The 27,633-nt window shown below is 42.3% G+C and overlaps 1 protein-coding gene across 4 annotated transcripts in view; it reads right to left on the bottom strand.

Moving 5' to 3' along the window:
* LOC125458550 (uncharacterized) overlaps positions 1-27,633 on the bottom strand; it is a 68,918-nt gene that overhangs the window by 20,648 nt on the left and 20,637 nt on the right. For 2 of the 4 annotated variants that reach the window (XM_048543933.1, XM_048543934.1), the window contains exons 4-11: positions 27,057-27,395; positions 22,614-22,889; positions 12,122-12,469; positions 11,774-12,043; positions 6,447-6,791; positions 4,083-4,355; positions 1,339-1,674; positions 944-1,213 (exon numbers count right to left, since the gene is read on the bottom strand). In XM_048543933.1, the coding sequence (XP_048399890.1) occupies positions 944-1,213; positions 1,339-1,674; positions 4,083-4,355; positions 6,447-6,791; positions 11,774-12,043; positions 12,122-12,469; positions 22,614-22,889; positions 27,057-27,395 (2,457 nt within the window). The remainder of the gene's footprint in view (positions 1-943; positions 1,214-1,338; positions 1,675-4,082; positions 4,356-6,446; positions 6,792-11,773; positions 12,044-12,121; positions 12,470-22,613; positions 22,890-27,056; positions 27,396-27,633) is intronic. The other 2 variants (XM_048543935.1, XM_048543936.1) reach the window with 2 other exon arrangements.

Genomic DNA, 27,633 nt, shown 5'->3' with positions numbered 1-27,633 from the left:
CCCAACATCCTGTGTTATGACTAGCCAGCAGCTCAGTGATTCCAACAGTATCATTTGGTGTGCTGGCCAGAGTTGGGCCTGCATCCTGGCCCAAAGAGGAAGAAGAAACAAGACCAGGGCATGAGTAAGTTGATGGGCTGGATGGACAGGACTTATGGCGTCAGTGCACAAGGCGATTGTGCAACATTATGGGCCCTGTATCAGAAGTCCTGCCTTCCAGGTAATACTCAGCTCAGCAAGTACAATGGACCAGCACTGAGAATGCTGGGAAATATCAGCAGGTTTGGCAACATCTGGAGAGAGAAACAGAGTAAACATTTCCAGACGTGTGTCACTCTTCTCCACATTTCCAGCTGTCACAGTATTTGATTTTACAAGCAGCTCACACATCCTTCTCACTGACCCAATTATTCCTCAACCAGTCATTATTCCACCAATCATTCACCAGTCAGTTATCTAATCATTCAATTTCAAGCCAACTTTCAATAAATTTTCAATCCTTTAATTCCTGCCAACAGTGAATCATTTCTCAAGTGACCATTGCATACAAAGCATTTACTAAACAACCAACCCTGGCCAACTGCCTCCACTTTGAGAATTGATGATGGAGAGTTATGCGCAAGATATAAATGAAGGGTAGAGATAGAATTACATCACTTTTTCATCATTATCAAACAGAGCATAACGGAATGCACAGAAGTCTGTCGAGTTCCAGACTACTCTAAGAAAGATGTATTAAAATGGGCAGTGGCAATTTCACATTAAGTTAAATCAAAGAAATATAAAGGGCATTAAATACTCATTTTCAGCTTCAATTCATTTTTTAGTGTGATTTTCCTTTGCCAGCCAAAGTAATGCACCCTCAGTAGGAATGTAAAAGAACATGAAAAGGAAGATAATATCATTTCAAAACTTACTTTAGAATGAAATCTGAGACACTTACCGTTATACTTCAGACGATAAGGTATTAAAACTTTGGGATTGGTTTGATGAAACAAAATGCATGTCCAATTCCAACTATCTCTATCGAATTCCTGAATAACCAGCTGTAAACTATCCTCTTGCTGCTTCTGCTCCTTTAATGTTTTCTCTGCAACAATTTTACCATCGCTATTGATCCAAACAAGTCTGATTGGTTCAGTAACATGTGAGACAGAGCAGGTCAGGTGAACAGTGTTTCCCTCAGTCACTGCATCAGATGGCTCCGCTGTGACTGTGTAAACATGAAAATCATTTCGCTTTTAAACATTTGCTTGATCATTGAAAACATCATCAACATTCTGTCTGCTACCTTTTACTGTGACCAGATTGAAAACAGCATCAAATTCTGTGTCTTACTTTTTACTGTGAGCAGATTAATGGTCAAATAATTATCTGATCCCTGAGAGCATCTGTAAACTCCTGCATCTTCAAACAGGACAGGCACAATCCACACAGAGAAAAACGTGCCAGTGAAATTGGTCACTGGAGAGACCAACCGACTCCCAAAGTCAGCCGTGTTTATGTTGACAAGCTTTGATTTGGAAATGGAAGCTATTTTTTTATCTTCATTTGTTAAGTGTGAAGACCAGGTCCATTTTGTTTCAATTTCCATAGAATCAACTTCACAAATCAGTTTGAGTTCACTGTGACCTGTGACTGATCGATAAAGTGTATATGTTTTACCAAGTAAATCTGCAAGAGAGAGAGACAGGAGGTAAGATGTCGATCTTTATCATCACTAATAAACAAAGGTAGTTAAATTCAATAAGGCTAAACACCACCCTTTTGTCTTGTGTCATCTGGGAGTACAGTACTGGGCCAGGGAGATTGATTAGGATCTGAATACACTGGCTATTCACCCAGGCTATATTTGAATTAAGAAGTGGGTTGTGGTACAATTTTCCCTCAACATAGTCACCCTGTCCAAGTGATAGTAATTCCACAAGGTCTGGAATTAACACTTAATTGGTTAAATAAAATGAAAATGCTGCAGCTGCTGGAGATCTGAAATAAAAATAGAAACCGCTGGAGTAAGTCTGGCAACATCTTTCAAGAGAAAAACAGCATTCACTAAGTCAGGCCCAAGATGCTACTTGTTTGGAACTGAATTGGTTCAACTGTTTCAGCAATGAAACATCAAGAAATATCTCATACCGACTCCACTGGATACTTAGTGTCTCTTTGGGATGTTAGCTCATGGTCAAACAGAATTAGAAACATAGACATGTCCACCAAAGTTTGCTACATCAGACAACGAGGGCAAGGTTGGACTAGCTTCAGACCATTTACCAGTAGAAGAACAAAGAGAAGTTAATTGGTTTAAGACAAGTAGTTGATCAGCTGGTCCTAATCACACAGATATATACTAAGTGATACGTGTTGATACTTACGCAGGAAATGCTAGACAGTTTAACACTTGGTTTTGGGGCTGGGGAATTTAAAGCAACTCCACAATCACCAATACTGGACACCCCACCCTCTGAATACCAAATACTCTGATGAAGGGTCCAGGCCTGAAACGTCAGCTTTTGAGCTCCTGGGATGCTGCTTGGCCTGCTGTGTTCATCTAGCTCTACGCTTTGTTATCTTGGATTCCCCAGCATCTGCTGTTCCCATTATCACTGGCACAAGGTTTTCAAGCTTGGTCTGCCATTCAACAGCATCATGGATGATCCTCTATCTCAATGCCAGATTCTCGTTTTCTCCCCATACCTCTTGATCTAAATCTCAACCAAAAATCTAATCTTTCCACCCACGTACCTTGTCCAGCATCTGACTGGGGATGTTCGCCGATGATTGCATGATGTTCTGCACCATTCACAACTCCTCAGATGCTGAAACATTCCATGTCCAAAATGATCTGGACAATTTCCAGTTTTGGATTGACATGTGGAAAATAACATTTTCACAACAAACATGACTGGCAATGACCCTCTCTAGTAAGTGAAAATTAAACCACTGCCCTTTAACTTTCAATGCTGTTACCATCACTGAATCTCAGAAATACAACTGGCCCCAGCATTTAAACTCTGTGGGAATATGAGCAAGTCCAAGGCGAGGAATTCTGCAGCGACTCGCTCACCACCTGACTTCCCAAAGCCTGTCCACCATTTGTGAGGCACAAGTGAAGGATATGATGGAATACTCCCCATTTGTCTGCATGAGTGCAGCTTCCACGACACTCAAGAAGCTTGACACCATCCAGGTCAAAGTCACTTCCTGATTGGCTCCACATGCACAAGCATCCGTTCCCTCTACTGCTAACACGCTGGAGCAACAGTATATACTTTCCACCACATGCATTGCTGAAATTCACTCAGGATCTTCAGGCAGCACTTTCTAAACCTTCGACCAATTCCATCTAGAAGGCCAAATGTGGCATTCCACCAGAAGCACCAGAAGCAACTTCAGCTGAAAAAATTGAGCCTTTAAACTCTGACTGATATGACATGTTCCACAGGCTGCACTGAGAATACCATTTTATATTGCAGCTGAATTCATTCACAGCAAAGCTTTACACTTGGTCACAATCCAATTCAGCAGGGATCATTGCTGCCACTTCGAATGAACCTGCAAAGGTATTCAGAAAACCTACATCTAGCGTGTCTATAACCTTCATAACTCTCACAATCTCGACTCATTCTAATGGACAAATGCTTTACAAGTATGGCTGCTCAAGGATAATGATGGCACCTCTCTGGCAAACACTGGCTAAGCCAAGAGTCCATACAAAAGAACACATCCTTCATTGCGCAGCGGACAACAGGCCTTCTCAGTTTCTAATACTTGGTTAAATCTGGGGGAGTCTTTCGGTGCAGGTCGAGTCCATCAGTAAAACCAGTACATTCTGCCTCCAGCATATATACATCTGGCAGTTACCAACTACAAAATGGAATAAATTGAAAGGAATCTCGGAAATTCTCCTGGGTGGCAGCATCAGCTCATAAACTCTTCATTTGATTTGGACAACAATGCTCCAGAACAGAGGCACAGACCATCTTCTGCTTGAGAATCTGTGTGTCACTGCTCACATTATTTTGTGGGGAATGCTTTTATATTAACATCTATTGATCATCTACTCATGGTAGTTCTGCACTTACTCTGATTCACGACAATGTTTATGTTTCCAGTCAGAACAACAGAGTTATTTTCCTGTACATCCCATGCATATGAATTCTGATTTTCTGCACCAGCATGTCTAACAATTAGATAGACTGTGTTATTCAGTTGGATCTCATCGGTGTTGATCATCCTGTCTGGCTGAGAAGGGTCCCTGTGTTTCCAGTGAAGACTGACAGTATCCAAGAGTCTGGAGATGGTGCAACTGAGTGTGATGTCATTGCCCATTACAGGCCTTTGTGAATCAATCTCAACTAGAAGAAGAGAAACATCAAGCTTATTCATCTCAGAAAGCAGTCTGAATTACAGTACTCAAATTCTTATTTTTCTACAGATATAATTAGATGCTGACCAACCATGTTTTGTGCTGACCATTCATGTTTCCCAGTTATTTTTCACAGATTACTTTTGATTGGCACACTCCTATTCCTTTTCTACATGCAGTTTCTTGGCAACATTAACCAAAGACATTGCTTGACATCAGGTGAGGTTTTCAGGGTTTTGCCTGCTCTCTGTGCAGCTTGCTAGAAACCCAAGGTAGCTTTTCACTGGAAGGTTGTTGAACCAACTGCAAACCAGGCAATGGTGAGGCCATTCTCCTGCCAGCACCTGGAATCAAGGCATTGGGGTTGGAAGCCCTCCCCAGTGAGAGTCATTGCTTTCCTAGGATTGGGGTAGCAGTGCTATTGGATTTGGATGGTCAGAGGCAAGGTTATGAAGGGATTCTTGGAGCAACCATGCTCCCAAATGATGTCCATTCCCTTGATCACTGGTAAAGCTTGCGATTGATTGTTGGAACCCACCCCAAGGTGACTACCTGCCCAATGTTTGACAATCTTCATAAACACTGCTTGGTGACAGGCCCTTCTGCATCTGAGAGAAACACAGGAATAGTAGAACGAGATTCTTAAGTTACCCGGAATTATTCACTTAAAGGCCAAAGTGATTGTAATGAGGGCAGTCAGGTGGATCTCAGGAATATGACTTCCTTACTTGGGGCTATTAATATGGTCCAAGCAGGGACCCCTTGCTGACAGATAAGAACAGGAGTTTCAGACATATTGTTCACTTTGAGACCTAGCTCTGAGGGAGATGGATCAGCATCATGTCCTCCTCATGTGGACATATAGGGTGAATTGGTGATGGGATACCGGACTCTGTGGAATTATTTTGAGGGCCTCAGTGGCAGTTGATCCAAAAGGTCAACCACCCGTCTCCCTGGGAAGAACTTGATTTTGATGAACGTGAGAATCTAGCAGCGTTTCGGTGAGTCACCACCGCACATAGTTCCGTGCCGTTCCACCTCAAAGCTCAACGCCTCTCTGTGGAAGATTCTACCCATGGGTCAGATTCCACACGTCTATTCCTGACACTCTGATCAATCCCTCCACCTTCTCTCATACTTGCTTTTCTGTTGCCAAAATGTTGTGAAGTTACCGTTGTCTTAGATAAGATGCAATTTGTTCCAGTTACAGAATTGAAAAACCAAAGTCATCATCTTCAGCATTCACTGTGAACACCACACTGACACCTGCAGCTCTATTTTTCTCTCCATGGCAATCCTCTCAGAAAGTACACGAAAATGGAGTTAAGGTTAGGAACCAAAGCTAATGACAAGAATCACAAACACTTATTCTCAATCCATCCACTTATTCTAATGATCAGACCATGTTTACTACCTTTGCTTTTTCAATGAGGTTGTCACTCTTGGCTGGGTGATTTAATATTGGGAAGTATGAAGCCATTTTTGATCTCTCTACTAAACTCCATTCCCTAACTTTCAACTCCATCTCTCTCCCAGGTAATAGTGAGATTAATGTGAGACTGTTTGCAACTTTGTTGTCTCATTGACCTGAGATTGTAGAGAAAAGGATTAAGATTAAATCCGAGAATCCGAGAATTACATCATCAGTGATTATAAAAATCACGTTGATGAGCAGACTCTGGAGAGAGAGATGCAACAGCTTAGATCTCACATTCAGTCTGAAGCTATATAACTAATGGAATGTTACAAACCTGTAACCTGAAATGGACTTTGGACTCTTCTTTTATGAAGTTGGATGCAAAGTCTATACACTTGAAAATAGTGAGCGACGTCAGTGGTGATAGAAGAGGCCATATTAGAATGATCCCAAAAAGAGATACAACTGTGCTAGGTCTCAGTGTAGACAGTTTATAGCACACAAATAAACATTCTCTCAAGAAGACCTTAGACTTTGCAACAACGGAAAGGGTCAGTTGCCGATTCTTATAGGTGCCGTCACTCAACAGAACTGGATTCCAACGATTTATGAATTTCCATGTACTGACAGAAAATTATTTCATTCAAACCTCTTGTTACTCACCTTTGATAACAAATAGCTCAGTCTGTTTCAGGGTATTCTTATTGGGCTGTGTTTGAGTCCAGGTGAACAGTCCTCCAAGTTCAAATGTGGGATTTCTCATTAACAGATTGAGGGTACCGCATTGCTCATGTATTCTCTGAGAAATATCCGGCATATTATTGTAATCATCACTCCATTCTACAGCCCACTGCTGGCCTTCTCTGTGAAAAGTTCCCAACTGTTTTGTAGTTTGTTGCCCTGAGTGTGACCTCCACTCCCAGATAGTGGAGCCATTTCCACGACTGTCCGGCCCTTTTAATAGAAAGTCCCCATCCTGTTGGAGAACATACACTTCATTCAAGCTTCCTGCAAGGAAAGATTAAAATAACTAAAATGAGACAATAAATTTCAATTTCTAATTGCGTAATTATGAATGCAGTAGACAATTTGTTTTCAGGAAGTTCTTAATTATGATTCAGATATGACGCCGAATGAATGCACCAGACTAATAGACTTTGAAGCTCAAAGATCAAAGATGGTTGTGTTCGCCATTATTTAATGACGTTTTGTGCAATAGTGATGTCACTGGAAAGGGCAGCACTTGTTGTTCATCTCAACGTGCCCGTGAACTGAATTTTCTTGTGCCATCTCATAGATATCTTATGAGAGGTGGAGTAGCTCGAGAGCTAATCCAAGGAAATAAGCCCAGAGTAGTGTTCAAAGTTTCAGTGAGTGAGCATTTCATGGACGCTGACCGTAACTCTGCAAGTTTAGAAGTCATTACCTGTAGTAATTGGAGCCAGGTTGACTATGCAGACTACAAGGTTCTTGACTGGGATTGTTAACCTGGGACAATCAGGAAACCATGGGTTGACCAATATAACCAGGAGATCGGAATATCCTCAGCTGAGGCCTGACTCTGTGTTGACTGGCCATGGCCAGTGTGCTGTGCATGAGTAAATAAAGGGTGACTTAGAGAAGGAATACTAACCTCTGTGCAGTCATTTCAGTGGCTGTGGGAGAAAACAGGATGTGCCTGAAGAACATTCACTGGCAACTGTCAGCTTGGAGTTAGGTAAGCATTTCTGGCATCATGCCTCGATTTGAGATGCTTGATTCATTTGACCCTGCTCTTGAAGGCTGGGACCAATATGTGAAAACAATGTGCTATATTTTCTGGGTGAATTAAATTGGAGCAGATGAAGGACAATGAGTAATTTAAAATTTCGGGAAGATTAGTGGTTCAGGTTGTGCCTGAGGATGTCAACGTGCTCACTGAACCGATGGGTTTGGTTGCAAACATTTTGTCTCCCTGCTCGGTAACATTGTCAATGCACCTCTGGTGAAGTGTCAGTGTTCTGTCCTGCTTGTTATTTATATGCCTTGGTTTTTGGGAGTCATTGGTATTATTTCTGGTTTTGTTTCTCAGTGGTTTGTACACAGGGTATGTTTGTGATGGAGTTGCAGCTGGATTACCAGGCCTCCAGGAACTCACTGGCATGTTTCTGTTTGGCTTCCGCAATGATCAATGCGTTATCCCCGTCGATTATGTGTCCCTCGTTGACTGCGTGTAGTGACACAAGTGAGAATTGCTTGTGTCTCTTGATGGTGAGCACAATGGGCAGCAATGGTCATATTGATTGTGAGGCCTTCCAGCTCAGTTTGCCTTTTTGGGCGTTTAAAGCAAATGGCCAAACACTTCTTGCAGCTGGAGCAATACCCGATCCCTCGCACAGTGGGCGTGTATGCAATGTTGGTGGGGACTGCTCTCCTTCGCGAAGCTGGACATGTAATTGCAACTGGATGAGGAGTCCCAGAATATGCCACAGTTAATACCCATAAGGGTTTACATCACTACACACAAACTGCCATGTCGGGTATCATCAGCCTGCGCTCTTTACCAGTGGACCATGGAGAACATTTTCCAAGGGCTACCCGAAATTGCGATTTATTTGGATGACATTCGAATAACAGGGAAGGCCAATAAAAAGCACATGGAGAACTTGGGCATAATGCTTGACCATTTCCCCCAGGTGGGCGTACACCTTAGACAGGAAAAATATGTGTTCCAAGCACTCGGGCGACCTGCTCAGGTTACAGAGTCGGCAAAACCAAGTTACACCCATTGGAAGGGAATGTGAGGGCCATCAAGGGAGCGCCGACTCCCATGTCCATACCTGTGCTTTGGGCTTTTCTTGGGTCAGCCTTAGGATTGGTCGTGAATCCATGAAGCAGCCTTTAGGGAAGTGAAAAAGCAACTATCATCATCAAAGGTGTTGCCCCACTGCGATCCAAACTGAGAGGTGGTGTTGACTTGCAATGCCTCTCCGTACGGTATTGGGGTAGTGCCGGCTTACCTGTGGCCCAACCGAGAGGGACACCCAATCACGTATATGCTGAACGTAATTGTTCCCAGATAGAGAAGGAAGGATGAATGGTTGTCTTTGGTGTGCGGAAGTTCACCAGTTCCTTTACAGACAGAAATTTATCATAGTAACAGATCACTACCCACCGCTAGGGCTACTGAAGGAGTACAACGTGGAGCGGCCCTTACCTTCTTGTAGAATTCAGTGTTGGGGCCTAGTTCTCAGTTTGTAGAAGTATCGTAGATGCCTTGAGCTGTCTCCCACTGGCACGAACAGTTCACAAACTTTCTGGACATGCTTCCAGTCACCGTGGACAAAATCCGACAGTGGACACAAAAAGGTCCTGTCCTCACAGCCCTAAAACAGATGGTTAGAATGGGGGGAAACAGAAGGCCTGTTGCGGCCAGGATTGAAATCTTTTTGTATCCGGCAAGACCAGATCACCATAGAGGACCGAATATTATGGCAGGGAGCGAGGGTGACCATCCTCAGTACAGTTTGCCATCAGTTACTGGCCAAACTCCACCAGGGTCATCCAGGGATTTCCAAGACTGATGATCTTAGATATTATGTGTCGTGCCCAGAGCTGGATGCCAATGTAGCTGCAGAGTGAGGCAGTGCCCAGAGTGCCAACAAAGAAAAAGATTTCCACCAGCAGCACACTCACATTAATGGGAATAGCCAGTTAAACCCTGCGCTCCACTGCATGTCGACTTTGCAATTGTTTCATGGGCTCAATGCACCTGGTCATTGTGGACTGCCATTCAAATTTGTTGGACATGCAGAAGGTTCGTTCAGCAAACTCAGGGAAGAAAATTGAGAAGCTTCAGTATCATTCACGATACACAGACTCTGGGAGTATTGGTCACAGGCAATGGGACATCCTTAACCAATAGGGAATTCGAATATTTCCCAAAGCCCAATGGCATTCAGCCTGCAAGGACAGCTCCACACCATCCATCGTCCAATGGTCGAGCAGAAAGAGCTGTACAGACATTGAAGGCCAGTTTAAAGAAACAGTCTACAGTGTCATTGACACCATGCTGTTGGTCCACAAGCTATGAACACTACTCTTTTGGTTTCACATAGATGGTGTGGGATCCAGAAACTGCCATATGCTGCAGGTGTGACACTTGACCTGACGTATTTCTTTTTCAGTGAGTGTACTTTCGTCAATTAATTTGTCGTTCCCTTCTTCCCAGAATTGGGATCTCCCAGCTCATAGTCTGCATACTAAAGTAGCACTGAGACATACATATTTGTAATATCGGAGAAAGAACGCAATGTAGAAAGAAATTGATAGTGGATGGCATTCAGAAATGGCCTTACCCAATTGATTTCATGGATTTGTGATGCTACATGAAATGACTTCAAGAGACTTGTGGTAAATATGAGCTGGTGAGTTTACAAGGAGAAGAAATAATGAGAAAATGAGTGAAAGTGATCCCACAACATGCTGAGTTCAGACAGAAGCTGAAATCCTCAAGGATCAGAAGACATTTAGTGCAAAGCTGAAGCAAGAAAGCAGTGAATCCATCTCACAGGGGACAATTCAATTCATGGGATGTAGAAAACCGGGATGACAGGTGAGAGAGGAGGAGGATGGAACAAAGTGTGAAATGCAACAGTGGAAAATGTACCAAAAGAGTAAGGGGGCAAGTCAAGCCACAATATGGTGCTAAAAATCTGTAACTCAATGGACTAAATGGCCTCATTTGCAGTCCAGCATAAATAAGAATACAGTGCAGAATAGGCCCTTCAGAACTCAGGATCTGCACCAACAAGTACAAAACCTAAATCAACACTAGTCTCACTTTCCAGCACTTGGACCAAAGCCTTCAATGTTATAACACTTCAGGTGCTCTTGAAATGACTTGATAACATAAAAATCAGGATGGATTTGGAAAGAACTCAAGAGCCAAATGGAAAGGAAGACACTGTCAACCCTCAGCCAGGTTTCTGTGAAGACCTTGACATTGGTCCAAGCATTTCAAAGAAGCTCAGGATGACAAGGCTTATCTTCACAAGTGCAGGGACATTTTTCAGGGAGAAGTGCTTCATGGTGGTGGCAACTGGGGCACAGAGAGACTCCATGGCATCAACAGTGGACATGTAAGTGGGACAGGATGAGAATTGTCGTGATAAACTCCAAATGGTGCATTGGAGAGGAAGTTCAAAGGGAAAACAGGGTGGGATATTTCGTGTTTTTATTCATAATGTGGCATTTTGAACATCTCAATGAGACCCACAGATGATGCGAAGGGACACACAGAGGGAACTCTAACCATAACATTTTCTGAGAGATCCCCATTCATTTGCATGAGCAAGACAGAGAAAAACTCAAGTTGGACTTTCTCTCCCTCTATTTGGTTGGGGAACACTCAAAAAACTTTCTCAAGATCATTCTAGGATCAGGCTGAGTCACTGGAACTTCTCTCCCTCAAGCACTTGCCTAGTCTTCAGACTTCCCTTCCACAGCCTCTATTATGATGCTTGATAACTATTAAAAATATTCCAGGGCTTTTTTGTCCAAAGTCAGGGTGGCCTCTGTCGATTTTGCAACATTCTCTCCTCCTTACACCTGATTTTGTGATACCATGAGTTGAGCTGAAGATCATTGCTTAAACATTCAAGGTCTGCAAAGGTAAGCAGGTTCAAACTTTACCTTCATTTACAATTTTACCTTTTCATGCAGATTATCAGTTTTCACTGCAAACTTGACGAGAAATAAGGTATCAACATTTACCATTCTCTGACAAATGTTCACCCACTTTTTAAATTCACATTAATGTGATAAATTGACTGATTACATCATTTCTCTTCTAGATAGTAAGCCATTATCTCAGGGAAAGATGCGCTGCACATCGTAGAGGCTCATACACAAGATAGAAAGGATGGGCTACTGCTGCCATTAGGAGCAATAAGTGGTTATAATATTATCATCGGATTCTATGTATGAAGAGCAACCCCTGAGTCACTTACCACCGAGCTCCAAATAGTATGGGACTGAAACCTGAGGCATGTTTTGTCGAAACAAAACACACGTCCATTTCCCTCTGTCTCTGTCAGCTTTCTGAACAATCAGCCTTAATGACTTCTCTTCCATTTTCCTCCCATTCAATGCCTTTTCTTCAACAATTTTACCATCATTATTGATCCAAACAAGTCTGATTGATTCAGTGACATCAGAGACAGAGCAGGTCAGAGTAACGGAGTCTCCCTCAGTCTCCGCATCAGAGGATTCTGCTGTGACTGTGTGAACAAGAAAATCATTTAGATTTCAAACAATCGCTTGGAAATTGAAAACAGCATCAACATTCTGTGCCCTACCTTTAACTGTGATTAATGTGATGGTCACAAATTTGTATGAATTAAATGAACATTTATAAACTCCTGCATCTTCAAACAGGACAGGGACAATCCTCAGATTGAATTTCAGCCCATCGAACCATGACATCCTGGGATCTAGTCGATTCCCAAAGTGAGTCCTGTTGACGTTGATGGGCTGATCCACAGAAGCAGAAGCTATGTTTCTCTCCTGATATTGAAGACCTGATTTCCAGCTCCACGCAGCAGTGTTGGAAGTAGAATAATGGCGAGGATCACGATAGCAACCCAGGTTGAGTTCATTGTGATCAGTGTCTGAGCGATAAACAGTGTAATTTTTTCCAGATAAATCTTCAAAAGAAAGACCGGGAAACACGTGTCAAAACATTATGATTGGGCAAGGAAAGGGAAAAGGCAAAATCGTGATTAATTATTACGCAAGTAAAATATTTGCATACTTATCATCAAAACATTGTATCATCAATTTTTTTTCAGAACAATGAACTATTTAAACATCGCAAACTTTGATGAGATCAATGTGTAGAAAAGACAGACTTTGTTGAAAATCATGAAATCATTTCACATTTTCCCTTTGAATGATATCAAGATTGAGGAGGCATATCATCGACAGATATATGAACAGGAAGTGAACGGAGGATTCAAACTGTATAGTGGCAAAAGGTTTTTAACTTCGAAAGGCATCCTGTGTCTGTGTAGGCTTGGTTGGCTGAAGGGTCTGTTCCTGTGCTGTTCCTTGTTCTTTGTTCATAGACACCAAATTCCCAATAGCTGACACTGAGCAACAAGACATATTCCTGCTGCTAATGGTAGTCACAAATAAACTGCAATTTTGGGATTGCTGAAAATTGACACAGGATTTTCCTGTCTCAGGAACAGTGAGAGGAACATCAGGCTGGATGGAATTAGTTAGAGCAGTCGGCCACGTAACCAGATTCGCGCCACTGAGTCAAACTTCAGTGATGAAGTTCTTGCTCCTCTGCTGGTGGGTGCACCATCTCACCTGCAGGTATCCAATAGTTTACCTGCATTTCATTGCAGCTCTGAGTCCCTCCTGAAACATCCCCTCATTTTCCTACACCCTTAACCCTCCCCTCAACTGCTTGATGCTCCTAGCCGTGCCCTCCACTGGCTGACACTCACATCCCTACCTTCCTCTGTCTGATCCTCTTCTCCTTTACCAGATATCCGAAACCTGCTTACCTCGGTCCACACATCCAATCCCGTCTTCTGACTGATGTGTTCAACTTTTGCCTTCCTCTGACAGCTTCCCTCATCCCAGATCTAGCAGATAGAACTCCCGAATCTGGATCAAGCTTCCTCCAGTCTCAACGAAAGTCTAAGCTCCTCTCCTGCCTCAAGTCAGATCTTGGGAAACCCTGACCTCCACATGCTCGAGCTCTTATCCCCCCATCTTCCAACATCAGAGCCTTAACTGTCAGTTCTTGGAGTTCTCAGAATAGTCTCCTTGACATCTTCCTCACTGCTACCTCTCTACTCACCACTCCTCCAATCACAGCCAGTTTCTCACTCACATTGGCTGCTACTAGCTTCACGAGAGGGCCAACAGTAAGCAAGGGGACAACTCATGTATGATTGGAGGAGCAGCTCATTAACATTTCCCCCTTTCTATTCATGGGGTCGGTCCTTTGCTCTGATTGATGAAACATCGCCAAGGATGCTCTCTCCTGGGTGATTGGAGCACTGTCAGGAGTGTATCAGGCCAATGTCCCTGTTTATTTTGAGCTTTGACAAAGCATTGAACAACATCCCGACCAGAGGTTTCTGTTCTAAAGTTAGTCCAGGTTCAGAAATATAATGTCCGGGGCACTGTCTTTATTGAAGCCGACTCACGCCTGGGCTTGCCTGATGGTGGGGAGGAAGTGGTCATTGGGAGAGGGAGTAGTTGCATATTGTAGGTGGGGAGTTGCAACTTGTGGGTTGGAACCATGTGGGCTTTGGGGGTCAGGGTGTAGTTTGCCTCGATCAGGGGGAGGCTAAGGTTCAGCAGAGGACTGTGGCACTTTTACTGAGAGTGGATCAGTACAGTGCATGGTCATCATCTGTGACAATGATGGGTTCACAGTAAAGGGGAAAAGAATGAAGGATCATTCGGGCCAAAACACGAGAAAGGAACCAAAACGAACACATCAGGTGAGTGGAAGCAGGTTGTTCTCAACCAGCCCAAAGAACTATCTGAATCTCACCTTGTGTTGTTCAAATGAACTGTACAATTCTCGATCAAGTTCAAAAGAGCTCCATTCTAAAGGGGAGGACATTTTGTTTTGGAGGGACAGAATTATAGTGTACATTTTTTGGTCAGTGGAAGGGGTCCCCAATAGTCTGGAAGACTGTGCTGGGTTCAGCCATGTTGTGCTATTCCCAATAGTTACATTGTCAGTAGAACAACAGGATTCAATCCATCACATTCCAATCAGATTGCATTTACGCATCGCTTCAAAGTGCTGTGCGTCCTGTTGCCAGTTCATGCTGTCACAGGTACAAAGTATTCATTGCAGCAATGGAGGCAAATACAATCAATTACTTATTCCATTCTTGTAAGACAATGATCACAATGAGTGCACATTTTGTCATTCTGCCTTAATGGCTGAGGGAGAAGGGGTGACAGGAGATATGGATTATGGGGGAGGAATTTGGGGAGATGATGACTGAGTGGTAGTATCACTAGAGCATCAATCCAGAAACCCAAATAATGATCCAGGTTCAAATCCCACCCTGGCAGACAGTCAAATATGATTTCAAATAAAAATCTGGAATTAAGAATCTCAAGATGACCATGAGATGAATAATGGCTACATTGAATACGGAGGGTGGACAGAAGGATATGCCAGAGGCTGAGAGTGGGTGTTTGGGTGAAGAAGAGGATGCTCAAAGAAGTATTTGGTGTAGAGATGTAAGCACTTATGATGGGGCGGTGGGGTAGGTGGGCAGTGCAGCTGGTTAGTTCAGGTGGCTGAGCAGTTGATTCACAACACACAGATGTGCAATAGAGAAGGCTCAGTTCCTGCATTAGCTGAGGTTACCATGAAGGCTCCATCTTCTCAACCCAATCCCACACCTGAGGCATGGTGACAATGAGGCCAAACACTTGTCAGTCATCTCTTTGGTCTGAATGGGTAGGACTGTAGCAACTTCACCTTGGCCTATGTTTGTGTGAAGTAGAGAATATATAGAGGTGTCTGAATAAGGCACCATTTGACCAGCTGTAGACAGAGAGTTGGAGGAGCACAGCGCAAATGGAAAGAAACAAACAATATTTCTGTTTCCTATTCCCTTTCAATGATAGACCCTGAAATTGTAACAAGTGAAATAGTTCCAAAAGCAGAATGTCCGATGTTGGCCAAATAAGTCCGTAATATAAAGTATAAGCAGAAAATGTGTTTTGACGAAAGACAGAAAAGCATTATGATGAAACTGTGAGACATATCTATACCATTGATATTTGTTTAAAAGTCAAACTTTTTCCGACAATTTTTAAGGTTAAATTTATCAGGACGACTATAACGGATGTAATACTTCTGTGGTGCTGAAATTCATGCTACAGTCCAACTTACCATATCATTAACAGAAGCCCAACTGATCTCTGAATGAACAAATAAAGCAAAAACACAAGGAATTACAATAATTCAACAAGGACTACAGAAGAACTGAGCTCAGCTGATCTGCACACAAAGGGAGGTTGAAACGATGCGGCTTAAATTTTCACACTAAATTCTTCCATGTATCTCTGTTTTCACTTGTTGATGGTAGTTTTAGTTTGTCAAACCAATATTTTAAGTTCCTATTTCTGATAGAAAAGTTATCAGACATTTGACCATCGCACAGTCTCACAATCATTGTAACCGTGAGAAATTATCAACCAGTCAATCAGGGATACAGTAATCACAGTGAAGTAAATGTATACAGGACTATCTTATATAGGAACTGATGGTGTGGTAGACATTGTATTACACTAGTTACACTAATTGTGGTGCTCATTTGATACTGGATTTAAGAAACTCATAGTCTAATATTGGTGTGAATTGTACGTCAAAATAGAAAATAGCACAAAAAATTCATTCCCTCTTCGCAATATTTATATACAGAATAATATATTGACTCACAAATGTTATCTGTGAAGAACTAGGGAGAACTTTGATATGAGATATATGGAAAATTCCAGATTTGTTGCCAAAAATAGGGTGTCGATTTTTACATGACAGCAACTTTTACTCAAGCAAATTTGACAGTTGTTTGATGCAAGTTGGTTTCTTAGAGTTCTGGGTTGATGGTAAACGCATTAAATGTTGGAAGGCCAGTATCAAACCCAAATATTATTTTCCAATGGTCAAGTATTTTCTCTGATGAATATTGAGTTTCTTTGAGAAATAACCAATTAGCCTTTCAATTCCACCATCATCCTTCTGCATTGACACAGTTCCAACGCTGATATCATTGGCGTCGATCGTGACTTTAAAGGGTTTTGAGAAATTTGGTGTCACTAAAACTGGTATGGTGGTTAATACGGCTTTTAAATTCTTAAAAGCCTCCTGGCATTGTGTTGTCCACTGAAATTTTGTGTTCTCCTTTGACAAACTTGTCAGTGTTGCCACCATTCTATTAAAGTTCGGCATACAACTCCAGGTAGAATCCATTCAGTCCCAAAAATTGAGGCATCTCTTTTTTTGAGGATGGTCTCAGAAATTCCTCAATGGCCTTCATCTTTGGTTCCTTGGGGTCATCCTTCCATGTCTGATGGTATGTCCGAAGAATGTCACTTCTGTCTTTGTGAATTCAGTTTTTGCTAAGCTTGTAACTAGTTTTACCTCCCACTGTCTTTCAAAGAGCTCTGCCAAATGCACTGTGATCTTTCCATGAGTGGCTAAAGATCATGACATTATCTCAAATGATGGCACAATGTGTCAATCCTGCCACAACTCTGTTCATAAGTCATTGAAACGTGGCTGGTACATTCTTCATACTAAAGGGCCTTGCTTTAAATTGATACAGCCATTTGGGGTTACAAACGCAGAAATTTCTTTCGCTCTCTCTGACAAAGGGACTTGCCAGTAATCACAGAGTAAGTCCAACTTGGTGGTGTCAGTGGCTTGTGCAAATTTTTCCATGCTGTCCTCCAGCCTTGAAATTAGGTTTGAGACTGAATTAGTTACAGCGTTGACCTTCCAATATTCCACACAGAACCACTGAGGACCATGAGGCTTCGTACCCAACACAGTATATGAACTTCCTCATTTTGACTTGATTCGATGATATCTACTTGCAGCATCACTTCCCCTTCCTTCTGTACCTGTGCGGTTTTAAGAGGACAAAGTCTATTGGAGTGTTGATTTTTCAGAGCAGCATTCCCTTCTTCAATCTCATGGACTGTTGTACTAGTCCTTCCAATTCTACTTCCATAGATGTCCTCATATTTCTGCAACAAACCTTTCAAATCAGCCGTCGGCTCCTGAGACAGATAGTTCACTATCCTATCCTATTCTCTGAGGACTTCCTCATAATTTAACTTACTCTGAGGTGCATCAAAATCAAGTGATTCAGATTATCATTCCTCACTCTGAGGGGCAGGAACTCATGCCTGATTCTCCAGTTCCCTTTCCACGTGATTAGTCGGGTTTCAACATTTTCACACAACATACCCAATAAAGCTACTATCTGGCATCTTTACCAAATAATTCACCTGATTTAAATTCTTCTCAATCTGATAGGGACCACTACAATTTGCTTTGAAGGGGTCTCCTTCCACTGGTAACAGCAACAATAAATTATCCCACGGGCAAACTCGATTTCTTATCTGCTTCTTGCTTCATTAGATCCTGTGTCAGATTCGGACGTTGTCCATTTATTTCACCAACTCTGTTTAATCGTTTTCTCATCTCAGATATATTATCCAATTCTGAGATCGTTGACTTCAGGCCTCACAACTTTTCCTGAATTAGATTGAAAGGCTCTCTTGCTTCATGTCAGAATATCAATTCAAATGGAATAAATTGAGTTGATTCCTTTGGGGCATTTCTCATGGGAAACAATGTAAATGGGATACCTTTATCCCAATCATTTGGGTAATTCTAGCAATAAGCCCTCAGCATGGATTTGAGGATCTGATACTACATTTGCAATGCTCCCAGGGATTCAGGATGGCGCACATTTGATTGAAAGTGTTTGATGCCGAAACTATCCATGACCATTTTAAATGCTTTGGTAGTAAAATTGGACCTTTGGTCTGAATCTCCCAGGGTAGGCCATAATGTGTAAAGAAAGCTACCAAATCTTCCACAACCCTTTTTGCCTTGACATCCCATCATGGAATTACCTCCAGAAATCTGTTGGTTACATCCAATATGGTCAGCAAATACTGGTTGCCACTTTTGGTTTTAGGGAAGAGAGCTACACAACCAATCATGACCCACTTAAAATGTTCTTCAAATATGGGAAGTGGCATCAAAGATGCTGTGTTTATTACTGCCCCTCTTTCTGACCATTTGAAGAATCACAGATGCAGCAAAATTCATCCACGTCCTTGTGCAATCCAGGCCAGTAGAAGTGCTTTTGTATTTTAGCCTGGCTGTTCCTCACTCCTAAATGAGCTGCAACCAGTAACTAGTGTGCTATCCATAATACATCCCATCTGTATGCTACCGGCAATGCAATCAGGTGCATTTCTGCCCATTTTGCCTCAGCAACTAAACTGCTAAGGCTCTGTCGTACGATTCTATCTTTGAGATGATAGCACTCAAAATATATTCTGATTCCTTTTCTGAGTCAGCACAAAAAAAATCATCTTTTGTTGTCTCATCTTTTTGTGATCATTCCAGTAGTCTTTCAGAACTAAAATTCTCTGCCTGATCCTCTACCTGCTTAGGTTCTTACTTTACATTTTCTCAAACCAGGTGTCAGCTAACTGGGCCTCAACTCTTTCATTCTTCTCTTTGATTTTTCCTTCTTCCTTCAATCTAGGACTGTGGGATCTTGTCACCACACAATCCAGAAAACTTCCAGGATATTTTTCTTTTAACTCCTCAGTTCCCTTGTTTTTCTTCAGCTGCTCCACTATTTGGAGCGTCACTCCGACTTTTGTTCCTGCCAGGTCGTCTCCAAGAAATGAATGTATTGCTGGAATTGACAATCTTTCCATTAGTCCTTCTTTCAATTCCTCGGTCTTGATTGGACTTTCCAAACTGATCCTTGAAGCTAAACTTAAACTGTTTGGTAATTCTAAAAGTATATCCTTTCTTTGTCTTTCTAAACTTGCTTGGCAAATTTGGGAAGCATCTTCAAATCCCAGACCTTCTTTAGCAATGTGAGGAGATCTTTTCCACACTTTGAATTTAACCTAAAACATGTAACTGAAATGAAACAGATTTTTCTCCACTAAATTTTATTTACAGTTCTAGGATACTAATCCCCATGTCTGTATACATCTGTCCAAATCCATTCTGATCCCATACATGAACCATCAGATCCCGAGCTCAAACAGCCGAGAGCCTGGACTGCAGCCCCCAGTTTTGTTATTGAGGGGAAATGGCTGAACGCTTCAGAGAAGTAAACTAAAACACAAGCCCCAATCTGTTCTGATGGGAGCAGGGATGTCCTTCTCATAGTTACTCCAAAACACCCAGAGAAATGCACCTTTTCCCGCAAAATCTCTCAGAACTGTTGTTAAAGGGATTACACTCCCTGATCTTCACTTTACAAGTAACAATAAATGTGTTTCTGTTGCTAATTCTGCTGTCAGGGATGTTTTATCTCTATAATTTCTTCAATGAGGACTTTGAGTTAAAATACCACAGTAACTTTGATTAATTCGATGGGCTTTCTCTGAGAGCTAAATGGTGCTAAATCTGGCAGGTGGCAAGTGGCCCTCCCCAATTTTCCAAATACCCTCGTCTTATATACCCACAATGACGCAATCAAATTCTTATAACAAGATTGGTTTCAAGTTCTCAACACCATCAGATTTAAATTCAATTGGGTTTCTGAATCCAGGTCCATGTTTTAAATTAGGTGGCTAAATTCAAACTCATTGTCTTGGAAAAAACTGCTGCTTGACTGTTCTGTACAAAACGTTTCCATTTGGGCATTGTCTATGCACTTGCATTTTCAACTTCCAAGCACAAAGCACAACCTCTGAAAGGGACCATGGCACTACTTCCTCCACTATCATTTTTACCAACAAATTCTAACTTCCTGCCTTCCAATTCTGGAATAATCTACCCAACATCATAACATGCGTATTATAGACCTAAGCCCCTCCTAAATCCCTACCCTCCTTTGGCTAGAGTCACAACACTGCCCGAACCATTCATAACTCCCAAGAATGACTTGGCTGCCTGGCTCCCATCGACCTACTCTCTGCTTTCTGATACCATAAAACTGCTCTCCTTGGCCTGCACACTCATTCCTACAAACCTTCCAGAGTCTGTGTCTGATTGCACAATCAAGTTCATGAACTTGCGCAAATAGATACCGAACAGTTTTGATACAGTTAGGATTATGGAGACCAGACATGTGAACTGAATATACACGGATATTCAATTTTCAGAAAGGACAGAAAAAGAGGGAAAGGAGGCTCTGATGAAGGGTCTAGGCCCGAAACGTCAGCCTTCCTCCTCCTCGTCAGCCTTCATTAGATAAGTATATGGATAATAATGGGATAGTGTAGGGGGAGGGGCTTAGATTAGTTCACAGGTCGGCGCAGCATCGAAGGCCAAAGGGCCTGTTCTGTGCTGTATTGTTCTATGTTCTATGTTCTGATGCTGCTTTGCCTGCTGTGTTCATCCAGCTCTACACCTCGCTAACTTGGATTCTCCAGCATCTGCAGTTCCTATTATCTCTGGTGTAGCATTGCTGGTTAAAAAGGAAATTAACGCTATAATGATGAAGGATGTTCACATTGGGGAAGTGGAATCAGAATAGGTTGCGTTCAGAAACACCTCAACCTGTAATGGAAACATTGGAGTAGGCATTAAACAGGAAATTAGAAATGCAAGCAATCAAGGTATAGCTGTAATTATGGGTGACTTTAAACTGCATATAGTTTGGGCAATAACACCACCATTCAGTCGAAATTTCTAGACTGTGAATATGACCGTCATCTAGCTGAATAATTTGAGCAATCAACAAGAGAACAGGGCATCCTAGAATGGGTATTGTTTGATGAAAGATGAATAATAAGTAATCTATCTGTGTGAGGCTCCTTGGGGAAGAGTCACCATAATAAGACAGAATTCTTTGCTAAAATGAATAGTGACGTAATTCATTCAGAGATAAGAGACTTGAATCTAAATAAATTAAACTACAATGGCATGAGGCTGTGGTGGCTTTCGTATATTGGGTAATGTTACTGAAAGAGATGTCAGTGGATGGGCAATGGCAACTGTTTAAAAAGTGCATAGATCAGTGGCAACAATTGTTCATTCCCATATGGAACAAAAATACAATGTGAAAAGTGGCACAACCATTGCTGACAAAGGAAATTATGGATGGTATTAGATCCAAGGAAGGGAAGTACAGTAACAGCGGTGTTTTGCTGCAGCAGTACAAAGGATTGGTAACCTTGCACCTGGAATATCATGTGCAGTCTTGATCTTCTAATCTGGGGAAGGATATTCCAATAATAACCTGAACACCTATTCCTAATACTACCATATAATCTTAGCCTGAACGCAAGGACTGCAAAGATGGTTTATCAGATGGATTCCTGGGATGAAAGGACTGAGATAAGAAGAGAGAACGGATTGATTAAAAGCTTATTCATTGCAGTTTAGAAAACTGAGGAGGGAAATCGCACAGAAACTGATTAATTTTCAAAAGGGCAATGCAGTAAACACAGGAAGGATGTTCCAGACGACTGGGGAATCCTGAACCAGGAGTCACAGCCTAAGGATATGGGATAGGCCATTTAGGAATGGGTATGTTTCTTCAGGCAGAGATTGCGGCGATTATTGAATTTACTACGACAGAAAGAGATGGAGACCAAAACATGGAACAAATTTCAAGTTAAATATAGTCTTTAGAGCTAAGAGGACCAAAGGGTACGGAGAGACAGCAGCAACACTTTACTGAGTTTGATGATCCAAAATAATCACACCAAATGGCAGAGTACGCTCGAGGGACAGAAAGACGACTTTTTCTCGTGTGTATGACGTATCGATGTTTCCCTCTCCATTCATGGCCATTAATTCCCAGCTCACCCCTCTTCCCTTAGTCCTGCTGCCAACTCAACATTTATTTGAAATCCAGAGTGTGCAGCAAATGGAAGCATTGCGAACAGCAGCAGAATTCATTGAGAAATGTCAATGAATGGAGAGAAGTCAGATTTAGTTCAATGTGGAAATGTGCAGAAGGACCCCTCATTCTGACTGACAACATTAATGACAATTAACACACATGGATTGTTGTATGTAACAATTCTATATCAGTAATCCTTTAATACTCACGTTGAGAAAACTGCACTTACACTGGGACACAGAAAAATATACTGTCTTGGTGTGAAAAATGGATCCATGTTCCTGTACTTCACACATGTACAACTCCACATCCTCCACAGTAACTTGCTTGACCATCAGATAGACTGTGTTATTGACTCGTATCTGATCCGTTTTCCTGCTGTTCTTCTGAGATGAATCTCTCCATTTCCATCGGAGACAGACTGTATCCGAGAGTTTGGAGATGGTACAGCCGAGGGTAACATCACTGCCAACCGTGTGGTAAGGATTCTGAGCACTTGAGCTAACTGTAAAAAACATGTCAGGGGTGATTAGCGCAATCAGTACCAGGTACAATCCAATGATGAGGCTCTAACTGACTTGCCACTGCGACCTTTAAGAGCAGTTGATCGTTTCTGCATTAACAAGTAAGAACAAGTTACGCACAGAGCATGTGATCAGGAGAATAACACAAACATGCTGAGTCCTGTACTGATAGCGTGAGAGAGAGCAGAGACAATGAACTTTACACGTGAACTTGTTGGAGTGCGCTGGGTCAGTGCAAGGTTACATCATTTGATGGTATTTGTGAATGTTGAAGCCACCACTTAGATTAAAAGATGAGGCTGTGGTTGAAAGATAGCTCTACATCATCAGACATGGAGGAGGCTTACTTTCTATTCTGTGCTGAATGCACAATCCGACAAAAGCACTGGGCACCTATGCAAAATTCCACATCAGGGTCATCTCAGCCCAAGAAGCAATTTCAGTCACTGGCCTCCCAAAATGCTCCTGAGCATTGACCTCCATGATGAATGGCTCTTCAGGAGAGAGGCTTGTCTAAAACTACTCTTCCTCACATCCAGTCCCACTTTCCAAATGACCAGTAACAATCAGATTTTCAACAGTGCCTTTGCAAATGGTATGATCCATTGTCTCATAACCTTCTGGTCCCCGATCCCGATGAGCCATGTGCAACTCTGGGACTGGGCTCTGATCACTGGTCCTAGTGTGTGTGATATCTGACTTGGATGGGACAGTGTTTGATCATTGATCTTGGAGAAAACGTACAATTCACATCATTATTGCTACAATGTCGAGCAAAGTGATTAAAATTAAAGTGAGGAGATGCTGAACATCATATTCCAATCTGAAGATCAAGTTTGGAGCCATTAACAGAATTAGCATCATTTCAGTGTGTGATAAGTTAGCTTTTTTACACAGGTATGTTGATGACAGCTCATGACACATGCAAGTAGTTTGCAAAAGTAGTGATAAATTTGTTGTAGACTTGATGACCCACCTGAATTTGGCAGGGTCAATGCACCAGTGTTAAACTGGGCTTGGATGGACAATCATTCCCTGCAAGGCTGAGTGATCACACAAGTTCTTGGAGTGGATGACTGTCATAAAGTACTGTCACAGTCAGCCTGCCTCCCCTAGACAGGCAGATATCCAATCGTGGCCAGTGAGTGTCAGGGTATCAGGCTAATGTTAGGGGGGAATGGCAATTGTGAAGGGGATTCCACCAAATTTGTAAGGGAGAAGTTGGGGGACTCATGTGGCATACAACAGTGAGAGTGGCAAAGTATGAGCCTTGGTGGGAGGTGGATGCAGGTGCAAAGACTGAATAAGTATGGGGAGCAGAGAGAAGATGCAGACATTTACCCTGGCTGAACAGAGAAGGTTATTGACCTTCTAGTGGCGCTGCTGGCCATTCTTGACTGTGGACACAGCTCAGCTCTGGGTAGTAACCTCAACCATGTTGCCAGGCTCTGATGCCATAACCTCCTCTGCAGTTGTCCCCGGAGCAGCACAGGGACTCCTTTGGACATCCCCATCTCCCGGAGCTCCACGACCCCGTCAGGTCATCAGGGCACAACTTTCCTTTTCCCTGGAAAACTTTGGAATGATTGTCCTTCAGTAGGCATGGCAAGATTCGGAATCCCAAACCTTGTACCGGTGCATGGTGGCTTTTCAAATATGGCACAGCGGCCATGGATGCAGGCACTTGGCCAACAGCTGGTGAGTTCTTTCAGGAAGCACAGGTGGTAGGTAGGGGTTAGAGTCAGAGGAGAGTGGTGCCACGATGGGTGGGCAGGGTAGTTATTTTGGACAGTTTGATAAGATGCAGTGAAAGATTTCACTTGGCTTCAGAGGGAGAACACTTCACACTCATCAATAAACCAACACTGAGGCAAAAAATCATAAGATTCATCCCCAGATCCTTTTGTCGTGTGAAAGAAACTGCCCCACAACTTCTGTTGAATTGCTTTCATGTAGCAGTTTGTCACTGAACTGAGAGAAGAGACATCAGTTGACTCTCGGACCTTCCAAAAGCCTGTAATTAAGCGAGAACACTCTTTCTCTCTGTGTCGAAGAGTCAAGTACAGATATCGTTCAAATATTTCAAAAGAAAGAAAGAGCTGCTAATCAAAACCAAGACAAAGGTCTAGCTGAATGGCCAAAGATTTAAACATCACCAAAGTTCCCAGCAGCATGATACTATAAGCAAAAAACAAAACCAGAATGTGAGAACATCCTCTAATTGTCCCGCTGTGGTTGAAGCTCTGATCCACAGACTTTGTGACTATTCACTGATATTTTCCAACAATTTTCCTTTTAAATCTTTGTTTTGTCTTTCTGTGCAGTCAATCTGTGTGGATTTAACTTGGGCACAGTATAAGTTTGCATCTTAGTAATTATCAATCTCTCCTTGCCATTGTAAGTTTGGTTGAATAACTAAGGTTTTCTATCCTTGCTCATTCATGAAACCAGGTTTGAATTTCTCTTTGTTTAGAAAAAGAAGGGAGCAAATGGCCATGTGAGATTACCACTGGACAATTAATCCACTGACCAAGGTCACATTCTGTGCACCTGGTTGCAATCCTGCGATGGGAGTGAAATTTGAATTCAATAAAGGTCTGGGGTTAAGGCTCTAGCGATAATTGTGAAACTGTTATTGATTATCAGGGAAAACCCATCTTGCTCACAAATGCCCTTTCCGGAAGGAATCAGACCATCCCTACCTTGTCTGGTCTCCATGTGACTCCAGAGCCAAAGCAATGTGGTTGACTCTTCACTGCCCTCTGACCACTTAGGGCTGGGCAAGAAATGACAGCAACACCCAGATTCCATGAATGAATAAAAGAAAGATAGCGGTCACATTCAGACATGAAGCATCCACATGAATAAATTGGTCGTCATTGACAGCTGTGACGATCATGAAAGTGATTTTCAGCTTGATTTCCAGTACACTCTTCCCATCAGCCTGTGTCACTTAAATTGTGTCTACCTTCTCTAAAATTGAAACTTTAAATGTTGAAACATAACTCAATCGCACGATGGATGGGGTTGGGGCGGTGTGTCAAGAAGATGACCCACTGACCAAGTGAACAATTTATCAGCACCGAGCCACACCATGGATATTGCATTGTCTGCAATGGTTCAAGAAGGCAGTTCACCACAACCTTTCCAAGGGAAACCAGTGATGGACAAGACATATTCACCCATCCCCTGAATGAATAAAATAGTCATTGGTGGGAACAGCAGCAGGGAAAGATAGATTTCAGGATCAGGGCAGGATTGAAAGCAAATATCACAGCTGGAGCAAGACGGGGTGCATGGTGAAAGGGGAGAAATGGAAGAGTTCCCCATGTTACAATAATCCCAACAGTGATGACAGAAACCGCAATTTTTTTTTAAAAAAGCCATATTCACTTGTGGATGTGCAGATCACAGAACGTGAATCTGTCACAAATGATATTGAAGTCAGAACGATGGTAATTCACTAATTAGTTTGGTTAAAAATTCAGCACACGTCACAGAAAGTGTGACCCGTGCACAAGCTCACTGTTATGTAGATTGCTCCGATTGCTGTTTCTCGTAAAGTTGTCAATATATTTTTGCACATTTTGAAAATTTCAAGGTCAAGAAACACAGAACACCAAGTTATAGTCCATTCCTGAGGTGCCTGAACTTGAAAGCTTGTATTTTTAAATAAACCTGTCGGACTGTAGCCTGGTCAGAGATATGGGAACTGCAGATGCTGGAGAATCCAAAATAACAAAGTGTGGAGCTGGATGATCACAGCAGGCCAAGCGGCATCAGACGAGTACAAAAGCAGACATTTCGGGCTTGGGCCCTCTGATGAAGGGTCTAGGCCCAAAAAGTCAGCTTTTGTGCTCCAAAGATGCTGCTTGGTCTGCTGTGTTCATCCAGCTCCACACTTTGTTATCTTGGACTGTAGCCTGGAGTGGTGTAATTATTCAGCCTGTCCATCCCAGTCAAAAACCGACTCCTCCACATCATGACTATTTCAAAAGAAATCACAAAGGGCATGTATCCCCTGGTGTTTCAATGAGAGCTGCACTCTTTGCACTGCGTGAGGAAAGGCCATGCTATTGCATCATTACCTGCATGATTCTGAACAGAGAATTAATTTATTGAATCTTTCTAAATGTTGTCTGACTCACCTTTGATCCCAAAAACATTGTATTCTTTCAGGATGGTTTTAATCGGTTCTGCCTGAAACAGGGTGTACTTTCCCGCAAGTTTAAATGTGGGATTTCTAAATTCGAGTCTAACGGTATCGTGACCCCACTTTATCGTATTGTACAAATTACTTCGATAGTATTCACTCCATTGTGACTCCCACCGGGCCCAATAGTTTTTCCGGAAAGTAACCAGCTGCTGTGTTTTTTGTCCTGAGTGTGGTTTCCATTCCCAGGCAACAGGACCCTGTCCAGGATTGTCTGGTCCATTCAATGAAAACTTATCTTGTCCATCCACAAAATAAATATCATTTGAGTTTCCTGTCAGAAAGAGGAACAATGGTGGCATCAAGACACAATGCTTTCACCTAATTTATGTCACTGTTAATATCATCAAATCATTTGCAGTCATTCATTTTATTTCATTCGACTAAGTGTGTCACCTACACAGCAGTTACCGTTGCAGACAAAAGAGCACAATTATCTTAAAGATTCAATTCATCGATGATAAGAGTGATTTGATATTACATGATGTGGAACTGTGTCTGGGGAGGGGAGG

The sequence above is a fragment of the Stegostoma tigrinum genome, chromosome 13, assembly GCF_030684315.1.
Source record: "Stegostoma tigrinum isolate sSteTig4 chromosome 13, sSteTig4.hap1, whole genome shotgun sequence".
NCBI lineage: Eukaryota > Metazoa > Chordata > Chondrichthyes > Orectolobiformes > Stegostomatidae > Stegostoma > Stegostoma tigrinum.
This window is presented reverse-complemented; position numbering and strand designations above follow the sequence as displayed.